The 13,561-nt window shown below is 31.8% G+C and overlaps 1 protein-coding gene across 3 annotated transcripts in view; it reads left to right on the top strand.

Annotated features, from left to right (window-relative positions):
• Nucleotides 1-13,561, top strand: part of LOC140441591 (uncharacterized) — an 803,694-nt gene that overhangs the window by 690,910 nt on the left and 99,223 nt on the right. For all 3 annotated transcript variants that reach the window (XM_072532421.1, XM_072532420.1, XM_072532422.1), the window contains 3 exons: nt 53-173; nt 408-518; nt 8,041-8,196. In XM_072532421.1, coding sequence (XP_072388522.1) covers nt 53-173; nt 408-518; nt 8,041-8,196 — 388 coding nt within the window. The remainder of the gene's footprint in view (nt 1-52; nt 174-407; nt 519-8,040; nt 8,197-13,561) is intronic.

Here is a 13,561-nt window from a genome sequence, read left to right on the forward strand (position 1 = left end):
ATGTATATATATAAATAATTAGTTGTAGTATAGCAAAATCCCTTTGTTTCAGGTTAAGGCTTATGGATATTTTAGTACAACCGATGCAACGACTTACCAAGTATGGCTTACTTCTTAAAGCTATTCTTAAGAACACAGACGAAGATGTAGAGCGAGAAAATTTGCAGACTATGGTAAGTAGGCATATCTTATACAGACTCCACTTTTTATCGGAGATTCCCCCTATAAGCTCAAAAAATATACTGAGATGTCAAAACTTTCTCAGTTTGTAGGTGCTCAAATAAATATTTTTTTTCTGCAAAAATGCGATATTTTAAACTGTTACCGAATATTAACACTTTTTGGCATCATATACATTCCCCTTTCATAGCCACAAATCAATCCCAATTATATTATATTTTTTCCAGATCAAAATGGTGGACGATTTCGTAAATAACGTCAATTCCAGTTTGAAGCATAGACAGGACAAAGAAAGACTGAAGGGTATAATAGCGAGAATCGAGAGCTACGATATCGTCGTAAGTGTATTTATTTAATAAACTTTCTCAAATTTGAGCAAACATTGATACATATTCGGAAAATACTCCCCTTAGTTATTTTTTATTTTTATTTTCTTTCGAATTTATGTTGTTATTTCCACTCGCTACCTACTCACATTGAATTGAAAATTGACAAAAAAATCCGATCTCTGTTTTACGACACAAGTGGATAATTTCATTTACTTTTTTTGTTATTTATTATTCTTCGTGATTTTTTTAAATTAAGATTGGGGCAGTGTGGTATGTTGATATATGTACCGGGTGGTCCAATAAGCCGATCTCTCGGCTATATATCAGAAACTATTCATGTTATAACTTTACGAGAAAAAATTACTTAGGTAAAAGTTTCCAAGAGAAATCGCTGAAAATAACTTTCTGGTTAACCGCTAGGGGGCGTAACGTGTGAAGAAAAATTTGAAAACCATTTTTTTGGGAAATATGCCCAATTATACCAAGTATTAAATAAGTAACCAACCTAGAAAGAGGTCGTTTTTACACCTAAACATTATAGTTTAAACATATAACTTCGTCCAAAATTAATAAAACTTAATTTTTTAGAATTTATTTTAAAGCTTATAATCATAGCTTTAAATGAGATGTTTTAAATCTTTTTACGTTGAGCAAAAGCAAAGTTATAAGCAAAAATGTCTGATATAGTCCATACTTTGTTACAATAAACTTAAAGCAAAATCTCTGCTTCTAATGGACCGATTTTAATTTTTCAAAGTTTGTTTGATTTGTTTTCTGAAAAAAACAAAATATGATTTGATACAAGAAAAAGAGCTGGTATGCCTTTTTTACTTTATTAGTTATAAGCATTTAAATATAAATTGTCAATATAAAATTCCTGCCCAAAAATTTGGATAATCATGTTAAAGATTTGGATTCAAAAGTTCAAAATACATCAAAGTTGATAGTAGAGGATACTATGAAAAGACGATATGAAGACGAGTTGGCAAAAGTGACATTAAAAGTGAATAGGAAATACATTTTTTTGTTCACGCATTTAAAATATTTCGCATTTATAATTTGGTACTTATTATATAGGAAATTTATTTACATGTCTATTTTTTTAAATAATTAAAGTAGTTTTTTGGTGGCTATTGGTAATGAATAGTAGGAATTTTTTTGTAATATGTTTCCGACATTGATCTGTCAACATTCAGACTAAAGTTGAAAACAATATTTGTATGATAGGGCATTTATTTTTGCATATTCACTAAAATTCCTCTTCGAGTTTTGTGTATGAATTCGATAGAATGATTCCACTATTTGAGATTCCCAAACGTATCTTAAATAAAATTAAGCAGAACTAAACTAAAATAACCATTCTGCATTTCTTTCAGATGGTTACTTTCATTTTAAAAACAACTTTACGACTTGTAGTTTCAAAGAGCAATTCAATATCGTTGGAGCAACGGTAATGCGTGCTTAAATATGCGCTACTAACGGACGTGCTCAGCAATAACAGCATAAAACTTTAGCATACCGCTTTTATAGTGCATTTAAACGTCTATTGCTTTTGAGAATGTACGTTTCAGATACTTTTTACTGACATAACAATATGATTCGTACGATTACATGTTCTTAGAAAAGGTTACAAAATATCAAATAGAGAAATAATTTGTCCATAAACAAACAATAAACAATAGATTTAGAACTGCCAGTCAAACAGGGTCGTACTCAGATGTAGCATATGATTTTTAAAAATACGAGTATTTACTTCATGAAACAATGAATGTAAAAATATCTTGTAAAATATACCATTTAAATTATTCAGAGTTTGAGGAGCTACGTGTGCTGCTTTCTTGGTCTAAATTTAATATTTTTGGTTCTATATGAGTTTTTATTATATTGTCAAATTTCCACATTTAATAAATTGAAATTTTGGTTTTTCTTACCTTTACCCAAGTGCTTTTCAAAATCTATTTTAACTTTTCATGAATAAATACTTTGTTCTTGGATACTAAAAGTTTACTACACACAAAACTTATAAAAATAACACGACCAGTAAATAACCCAACAATAGCTTCTTCTTCTTGTAGTTCCTTCTCCTATCGGAGGTTGGCTATCATCACAGCTATCCGTACCTTATTGGCGGCTGCTCTAAAAAGATCTACTGAGCTGCAACTATACCACTCTCTTAGGTTTATCAGCCAGGAAATTCTTCGTCTTCCTATGGATCTTTTACCCTTAATTTGACCTTGCATTATGAGCCTTAATATCTAATATTTCGCACCTCTGGTAATGTGGCCTAAATATTCCAGCTTCCTTGTTTTGATGTGCTTTATGACCTCGCAATCCTTTTGTAGCCTTCTTGATACTTCTGCGTTTGTAACTCGTTGGGTCCATGATATTTTCAAAATCCTTCAATAGCACCACATCTCAAATGATTCCAACTTCTTTATATTATCAACTTTTAGTGTCCAGCTTTCCATTCCATACAACAAAGTCGAGAGCACGTAGCATCTTTAGGCTCTTATCCTTAGATCTAGAGGAAGGTCTCGATTGACAAACATTGTTTTCTTTTTTATAAATGCTTGTCTTGCAATTTCAATGCGTGTCCTTATTACAAATAAGTAGTTACAAACAATAGCTGTAGCGTTACAAATCACAAAATATATCAACTTATAATATAAACCAACACGCGACAATCTGAATTTAATCAGACCGAGCAGTTTGGACCTGTAAAATGACAATTACTCTCGCTTAAGTCGATAAATCATATTTAATAATCTCTTGACGAATGAGAATGCGAATACAGTTGGACTACGTGCTTGTCAAGCCTCGATAATTTGTTTATGGTTGAGAATAGGCAATATGAAAATATTTTAAACTAACGTTATGTAAGAAAGCAAAGCTTGGCAACAAAAATATCGAACGTAATTAGAAATTTTCTGTTTTCTCTTTTCTTCTCTTTAATTTAAGTTTTCGTACTAATGTTGATAATTAGTTTAATAAAAACAATATTTCCTTTCCGTAGTTTGTTTTGTTGTTATTTATTCTTAATATCCAGTCACTTATCCTCTTCATGATTTTTAAATATTTTCTTCTACTTTATTTACTAGTGTTTTCATAGTTATAATTTACTTCGTTCTAATTTTCTTTCATATTATTCGGTCACCTTCGTTCGTGTAAAAGATATATGAGGAAGTACAGCTTATTTTTCTTTGTTTTCTTTTAAACATCATTGAATATATTTTCACACAGCCCGCACATCACAATTTGCTTCATCTTGTAGATCAATACTCTAATCTTTAGAAATTTTCATATGATCGTCAGTCTTTGGAATAAGATGACTCACAAAACATATTCTTGCTGTTCTCAGATTTCTGGACTTTTTTTCCAGGGAATCTTTATTCTTTTTAGCAGTCTTTTCTTTCTATTAAACTTCTAAATCTTTGCATATCGCCAAATTTACTGGTCTGGTAAATACTGCAAATACTGGTAAATACTTTTTTCCTTGGAGCTCAGCTTATTACCAGGTATGGATAATAGTTTTAATGGTGACGTGTAAAAGGGCGTCAAACTGCTTGTAGATAGTAGGTTTAAACGGGGCATACCATCTATTTCAGTAATTTTTGTTGTTGAACTCTCAAGAAAGGCGTACTCTGGGATTGGATTCTGATTGACTTGATAAATAACACATGCGCGAGAACCACATACGGAATTTTGTACTAAGGCAGCTTTTATTCAAGCCTCATTTAATAAGTTGCCGAACTGAAACCGGTTAATCTTCTTTGTAGGATTCATTTTAACAAATGAATTTCAAGAATTGTAATAATGTGACTTCAGCGACTTAAAAAATGAACGATCTAATGATTACAAAGACTGTGTGGTGTGGCTCGGTAAACACAGTAGAATGATCTTATTTTCGTTTTCATACTCTAACGTTTGAATGGAGGTGCAATGACATGAATGACTATCCAAAAGCAGTAGGACTTTTCCTGGAGGCTTTTTAGTAACAAAGTGAGGTGTTAACCAATCAATAAATTTACCTGTGTTTATGTTAGCGGACTTTTTATTCATGTAAACCTTCGACCCTTAGAGCGTCCGTCTTCGAATACTTGTTTTTTATTTTTTACTTTTGAATATGCAGGTTGATGGAAGGAAGTTACCCACTGAAGTGTTACAGCTAATTGTTTTTCCCTTCCTTGAACAAGTTACTGATGTTTCATTTTTAGATCCCTTTTGGACTACAATAAATGCAGGTTTATGATTCAGTTAGAGTTCTGTTTCTTTCATGTTAAGTAAACTTATGAATGGAATAACTTTTTTTAACAGATCAAAGTAATCGCTTACATCCTTTTTGTTCATGACTTGATTTCTTACTAAGGATATGCCTTTTCATATACTAAAACCAGGGTTTCTTCTTAATAATGATTGTAACTATAGTATTTTTCATATAAAAATGCGTGCACTTCATTCAAGATTTACGACGTCAGAACCCAACAGCATTGCCAAAACATCAAAATAGTTAGTAAGTAAGAAATTTTTAAAATGTCAACTATTTGTCAAACTACTATATTAACAGTAAATGCACTTAGCTTTAAGATTACTGTAACACACTTAAATACATAAGAAAACATTTTATTACAAAATTATATATTCTAAATTTTAAACTTACCTCTTTTAGAGCATTAATAGTAAAAACGTCCCGCTATTATTTCTTGTTCAAAATAATCTATCTTATATGAAAGCTTATCAGCTTTCTACAGACTATTTAGTTGTTTTGGCATAGCACAATCACAATACACAACAATAATTTGTTTTTAAAGCTATTAATCTAAATTTAATATGTATTTAAAAATACAATTTATTTATATATGATAACATATTATGATCAAATTGTGTAAGAAATTAAAACATATACAAAATTCTTACTCTAAAAAAGCAGCAACACTTTATACAATTTTGCCACACGCTGAACTGTCATTAAAATTTGAAGTATTCCCTTATTAGTTGCGTACAATTGTCTAATATATTTAATTAAAATTATTGTTTTGTGGAATATTAGACTTAAAGAGTTATTTCATAAAATTTGTATTATTAATAATAACAAATGTTTTTGGTTATTTAATCAATATAATTCTACAATTCCCAATATAATGTTAATTACACTTTTCTGATTATTATACCATATTGACGCCTATGAAAGATCAAGCAGTTCCGTATGGATTTCGTAATGTTAGCTTGTATTAGTAAAATTTGCACTCTAAGGTTGATGTTCTGGAAATTCTAAATATAACTGAAGTCACTTTGTATAAATTGTGACGTGCCCGCATTTTTTATGAAAAATACCATATTCAAAACCTACTAGTATTTTTCCTTGTTAAAATTAGTTTTAATATTTAATTATTCCGTTAATTTGAAAGCCATTTCTCTAACCCCAGCTGTTTAAAACTTATAGGTCGCTGGTTAAACGAAATTAGAAATATTAATGGAGAAAAAATGCAATATTTTGATTGTAAATAAGTTAGCGAAAATAGTAAATATTAATTGTGAATAAATTACGACAATTTGCTGGCTTTACTCATTACTGTTATCTGGACAAAGAATAGACTTACCTTTTGAAATATTGGTGTGTTAATCGTAGCAGGAGTAGAATAGTATCGTTGTCTGTCGCGACGCCATCCGAGGCATAAAGAAGGGACGTCCCGATAAACTAGGTGCGTTTCATTCGCTGTTTCCGTAGGAAGTGTTGTCTTGAGATGGCCAGAAAACCCTCTGGCCGTTGTTAGGTGGTCTGTGGCACCACACACAAGTGCTCCCCCATAAATCAGCGCTATTATATGGCGCCTTTTAATGGCGATAATCGAACTTAATGGCCACAGTAATATGATACTTTACACCGTTTTCTATAGTTTGCAAGGAAGTGACCCAACATAAAGAGAAGTCGATTCTCTGAACTTAAAAACAGACATGTGTTTAAGCCAGTTTAACAATGAGATTTTAGTAAATAGCAGAAAATAATATCTTTAAAAGTAAAATAATTAAGATGTACCATTAAATTAGATCATATTATAGTACAGTAAAAAAAAGAAAAAAAAATGTAAAATATGAAAATAAATATTAAATACTTTCCCAAACATCAGCTGTTGTAGGTGCAAAACTAGCTTTCTGCAACTTTAGGATAAGTTTCTTTATTTTATATTAATTTTTTTTTGCCGAGAACACCTATGCTTTTTTTAATGGTTACTTTCATTCTTCTTCTTAATGTAGGTGACATTTTAAAATTCTTGGCTGCAGTATTGATCCCCATTTCTTACGGCATGTATGGCTGATTTAAGTTGACTTTTAGTCTGTAAACCACGTTGGCAATTTTAGTTTCTTTTATATTTCGTTGGCATGGCTGAAAAATAAATGTATCTATTTAAAATATCCTTATATTAGTAACTAACGAGATAGGTCGTCTCTTCCTAACATTTATGAGCTAACTAATGTAACACTTAATTTCGGTGCGTTAAGAATATTTGAAAGGAATGACAACTATGCATACATAACCTCAACGGTACAAACAACATGCCATCAAAACGCGAGTTCAATAAAATACTGACAAAAATAAGTGCACAATATTTTTGACGATTATCGCAAAAAGTTTTAAAAATATGTAAATACGTATTTCGAAATGACTTACCTTTTAACATTAAGAAATTCAAGGAAACAACAAAGTCTTGCTAATACCACACGCACGCATCAAATATCGCAATGCAGTTGACGCCAAATGAAATAAAACTGATGGGAGAAATGCGAAAAAAATGGGATTTTTTTAGTGTTTTTTTCTTTATTGACCTATATAAAAATACACTAACTGTGTTCACACTTTTCACACTTTTTAAATACATAAAAAAAACCTTAAATCACATTCTCCAACTTGTCAAAATGTTACTCTGTTAATACCATGTACAAGACATGTTACATAAATAATATACTTTTACAATGTAAGGTGCAGAAACTATTATAAAAGAATACATTTTTGGAGAGTTAAATAATAATTTGCGACGGAAAAAATCTACACGTTCTAAAATTACAAAAGTTTTTTACACTTTTGGTACACCCGGTATAATAAACACCAAACAAATACAAGCTTTAAAAATGTTTACTTGTCTTTTATTAAATACATCGTTTTATCTTCATTAAACATTAAGTCACCGATTAATTCCCCTTTTCTTGCAAGTGTTTCCTTCAAATACTATTCCGGAGTTAAGATAAATTGAGCTTAACTCAGTGTGTCACAGATTTCTTCTGACGTACGAGTATAACGTTTGTATCTCGTGATTTATATTTCTTTCGGAGGAAAAAATTCATCACCGGTTTTCCTAAATCGCTCACCTTTGATTCTCTTTCTTTAGATACGGGTTTGTACCGTTGCTCAACCATTCGAAGGCATCACAATATATTACATCGCGGTCGTTTTTTGTGTGTTTTTTCTTCATTTCTTTAGTTAATCCGAAAGAATTCTTTTAATGAACTTCTTTTAATCTGTTAATAAATGTTACAGGAATCGAAAGACGATGACATCGACAAGCTCCTTAAGAAAGAGAAATCCTTAACGCAACTCGATCTGACAAGACCGATGTTAAACTGTCCCGGGGAACGAAAACGCCATCTTTTACTAGAGGGCGACCTCAAGTTAAAGGACAGTGGGACTTCCAAGGTTAGTGGATTTATAGTAAATAAATATATATACAAAAAAAATGTATAAATATTCGTTGTTTCACGTATACAATCATCGGATTAGATAGGATAGAACCTTGTAACATTAAATAATCTACAATCTCTAAAATATTGAAAGTTGTCATCATTGATATTGCTATTTTCAATGAATACTTTGTATACGGTACCTCTATCTAAAATTTATTTGACTTACGCAGATTTTTCAAACATTTTGACAAATTATGTCCGAATTATCCATCGAGTTAGAATCTATGGAGAAGCTATGAGCATAATATTAACGTGTATATTAAAAACGGCGTCAGTAGGTGTGACTAACGCTCATACCAATATGGCGGTGGGATCAGGGCCAGACTCAATAATATTAAAACTATTATACAAATATGACTAGTTATTCAGAAGATTTAATCATAATCTAAAAAAGTGCAATACATTTTTAATAAACTATGATTTATTTATAAATAAAAGAAATACGTTTGTTTTACAACTTATAATATATTTGATAACTCTAAATTAACTGACATTTAAAAATTTAGTTCAGTTAACAAAGTTAGAAAAGTTATTATTAAAAAAATCGGTTGCCTGTAAAGTCGGTTTTACGGGCGAAGATTTTACGTGACAACGTCTTTTTCTCGGTAGAATATTTATTGATATGAATATTATTAAATTGCACAATAGGAACAAGGAATTGAATGAAAATAAGAATTGCACAAATTTTAACTATAGAAATATATTTTAAATGTTTGACTAGCAATACGCGCTGTTTCTTCTCAATCGACTGAATTACGATTGATTGCAGAGTGATTTAAACTAATAATTTACTTAACACTATCAACATTTGTCAATAGTATGACATAACCTATAAACTCAGTTTCTCAACTTTTGTGTCAATCTAACAATTAATCAATCAATCATAGTTTACGATAATGAAATATTAGTGTACAATTATTTACCTTTATTGTTGTAGTTGTTGTAAATGACGAATCTAAGCACTCCACATTTTCACTACAGACACAGCTGACGATACTTTAACCACACGTGTGAACTTGTATTATGACGCTTTCTCGGTTTTCCAACGCCAAGAACGCTCGAGAAAGACAGAGACACAAGCACTCACCGATTCAACGCGCCTAATTCTCTAGTGCTGCGCGCGCAGCGGACCGATCATGTTTGAGTGGGAGAGAGACGCAAGGCATTCGCCGGTCCGGCGGGCCTCTCTCTCGTTCGGTGACTCATCGTAACAGACGTGAGCGGGCGTTACACTTTTTCATGAGTGACTCCGAGCCACAACCTAATTTAAGACGTTGTCACGTCAAAAACAAAATTGAATATCTGCCGAATATCACAATGGAAACACTGTATAGAAATAAAACTTATTATGTTGCAGTAGTTACTAAGAAATTTTAAGATATTTATGATGAAGATATTTGCGTATTCTCAAGAATAGTACGATCTACCTTACTTATAAGATTTTTTATGAATACTATTAATTTATTTTCTGAAGTACGGGCCATTACTTTGTTTACATATTTGTATACTAACCTTTGGAACGTTATTCCTGAAGATTTTTTATTAACATTGCTTCTGCTACTGCAACTACGTTGAGAACAAGAAACCATTATTATGCACTATCACAATATAATATTACAGTTTTTATAAAAGTATTATAAAACTAAAAATATTCGAAAAACAACAAACGTAAACAATCATACACGATCTGTCAAAACGATCATAACAATATGGCCGAAGTGAGGTCGTTTTTAGTCACTTGATGCCCTTTACATAGATTCTAACTCGATGGAATTATCTTAAGGTTTGTGATGTCCTCTCGTGGGAGTCACAATCCGGGTAGCTTTTAGACAGTCAGAGACAGAGTTCAAAATAAAAATAAAACTTTATTGTCTTCCTTAAATTAAATTGACAAAAATCTTATGTACATATTTACAATTTGGTTTAGTCTTCTCAGTACCTGGCCTATTTATTCAAATTAAGCTTGACCTTGTCATATGGAACTAGTCTTATCGGCAAGCGAGTGTGTATCTGAAATTTTACGGTAACGTTGTATCGATTTAGTAACAGCGGACGATAGGTACAAAGGAAGGAAAGGAACTCAACACGTCCCTTAAGTGATTCGGGTTAATAGGACACTCCTCGACAGTCTCAACACGACTGCTTCAGAGTACGGGTAGTGAAGAGCTCAACACGCTCTTCGGATAGCGGCGGTATGGGAGACGGAACAACTTGTGAACTCAACACGTCCACAAGCCGGGGTAGGGAAGAAGAGAACTTTCAGTCAACACCTGTCGATTCTGTCTCTATGAGGAAATGTTGCGGTTTATATAGTGGAGCTGTGTAATTAGTTTTGCCCTTTCTACTGTCGATACACTCCTACTTCATGGGTTGGTTCGCGCGCACGCTGGTTTAACGGTGATGGCTTTGACTCATCGTTACAGGTTATAGCTGTATTTTTGACATTGACTGTCAGCTATATTAATTTTCTTCCTAGTATATCACTATCTTTTCTATTACAGGATCTCTTTAGTTAATACGTTTTCTCTTAATATTCCTCAATACAAACGATCTAAAACGTTTAAAACTACTTCTTTTTCGATTGCACAAGTGCGTTTTTCGAAACTACACAACTACAGCTACAAATTTCATCAACGTCATTTGCGGTGAGGCATTTTTCGTGACATAAGATCGTTTGTAATTTTGATCTCATGAGAATTGTAAAACAGGACAAAAATTGCGTAGAAAAGCTGAACTTTTTACCTTTAAAACGTATCTTGACTTTTCGTCAAATGTCGCTCTCGTAACCGACATTAAAAATTGGAGATCAATTGAAGCACTGTTTCTGAGAGAACGGTGTATTCTACAAAAAATGCTTATAAACATTTTTGTTTAAAAATATATCAGTTACATTTCTTTTTTATAAAAATTTTACTTTTATTATTACAAAATAACAAACTGTGAGCGTTACTTAGTCTCTTCTTTGTCAACCATTTTCCATCCACTCCTGAATGTAGGTCTCTCCCAATTGCTTCCATCTTTCTCTATCTTGCGCCAATCTAATCCACTGTTTGCCTGCCACTGTTCTTATGTCATCTACCCATCTTTTTTGAGGTCTTCCCGTGCTTCTTGTTGTCGTCCTTGGTCTCCATTCTAGAATTCTCCGTGTCCACCTGTTGTCATTATATCGGGCTACGTGACCTGCCCAACGCCATTTCATTTTTGCAATTTCTTCCACAATATCCCTAATCTTCGTTCTACGTCTTATCTCGGTGTTTCTAATCTTGTCTCTTAGTGATATTCCAAGCATGATTCGTTCCATTGCTCTTTGCGTTGTTTCTAATTTTTTAGCAGATTTTTTGGTAAGGGCTACTGTCTCCAAGCCGTAAGTACAAACTGGTAGTATGCATGTGTTATACACCTTTTTCTTTAAGTTTACAGGAATGGAGGTGTTTTTCAAGACATATGCTAATTTGCCGAAAGCGCCCCATGCCAGTTGTGTTCTCTTCTTTTAATTTCAGCATCTTGATTTGGTTTTCCTAGTTTGATAACATGACCTAGATATACATAATGTTCAACATTTTTTTTTCAACGATTCTTAGTAATTTGGACAATTTGCTAATCTTTAATTTTTTGCAAGTTTCAAATCCTTCAGCTTTAATCTATAATTTTCACTGCATTTATTGTTAATGACGTCTGGAACGCCAAAATTGGGATTTTTGCTCAAAATATGACAATTTCGCTTATATATTTCGTTTTTCATCTTTTTCACCTAAATCCTCTTCTTGGAGTTTGCCAAAAATTCACCTTTTCCATAATACTGGAAAATTGTAACTGGCAACATTTTTTAGGGTAGGGATATCAATACCAAAGCGCTGGTTGTATTTGTACTTTTTTTCCCTCTCTTCAAAAGAACTATCGTTTATACTAAACTAGAGTTTTTTAACAAAAATTTTCTATAGATCGTTTTAAAGTTACGGATTATTTCTTGGTCCAAAAGCTGACAAAAAGAAGTTTAATTAAGTGTTTTAATGCACAAAGACAATTTTGGCATTTTCTAGTTTCCATTGGGCATGGGATTTGATATTATTAAAAAACAAAAAGACTTCTTAAATTTTGATTCGTCATTTTTGCATTAATATTTTTTTAGCCATGATGTCATAATCTCATCATCGTTATCATTAAGTCTTATTATTAGATATCCATTCTATAGCCTCTCAATTTCCTCAACATAAAATTGTCAATCTTTCTTTTGTAGTTTTTTACTGGCACACTTGTAAATATTTCATGGCGAACGTCCTGTTAAAAATTATCTATAGCCTTTCTCTTCTAACCTGAACACTGGCCAAATTAATATTAACTGACTCACCAAAAATTGACTTTAAGCATTTATTATGTCTTTGACAAAACTTTTTCAACCAACTATTTAAAGCCTTAAAAGTTATTTCTAAATTTCCAACTGTTTTCAAGGCTTTTTCTTTAATTAAAGCTTCAGACATGGAAATATTGATGTTACTTGCATCACAGAAATAACTGAAAACTACTTGATCAATTGCCAATCTTTTCGTTTTGGGATAATTTCTCTGCTGCTCTGGATTGGAACCTTCTTCAAAAAGCTTGTTTAGTTCTAATTAATAAATGTTCACAGAAAGAGCTGGGACAAGAGTACGGGTATTTCTATTAATTGATGTTATGCATTTTGAAAATAGCCGATATTAGAGGTGACAGTTTTAAAAAGGACACTACAGTTATGCGGAAGTTCGAATTCTGAAGTTTTATTTAATCCGATGTAAAAATAAATTTCGAACAATACGTAACAAAAAAATTATTAAAATCCTTTATAAAAGGTATATAATTAAAAAACCCAATCGGGCTATATCAAACTTGGGACTTGATGATATCAACTCAGTTACTATCATCAAGTCCTCGTAGACACTTTGTCTCAGGAACAGCAACATCATGTAGTCTCACGTTGCCATATTATCAAATCCACTGGTAAATCTAACATCTAAACATATAAGATCTAATAATGTAAAATAAATTCAAACCAATAACTTTTACCGGGTTTTTACCCAGATATTTAGTGGCTCAATACATGTACACCTAGACACTGATGATGGAATATGAATTCCGAAAACGTTTTGTTGTTTTGATATACCCCGATTGGGTTTTTTAATTATATACCTTTTATAAAGGATTTTAATAAATTTTTTGTGATACATGGTATACAGCCAGCTACAGGAACTTAGGTTCCTTGTGAATACGTAACACTTGATACATATATTATTAATAACAACATTGAACTACAAGAATATCTTTGATTCTTAAATAGCTAAATT

The sequence above is a fragment of the Diabrotica undecimpunctata genome, chromosome 5 (genome assembly GCF_040954645.1).
Source record: "Diabrotica undecimpunctata isolate CICGRU chromosome 5, icDiaUnde3, whole genome shotgun sequence".
In the NCBI taxonomy this organism is placed as follows: domain Eukaryota; kingdom Metazoa; phylum Arthropoda; class Insecta; order Coleoptera; family Chrysomelidae; genus Diabrotica; species Diabrotica undecimpunctata.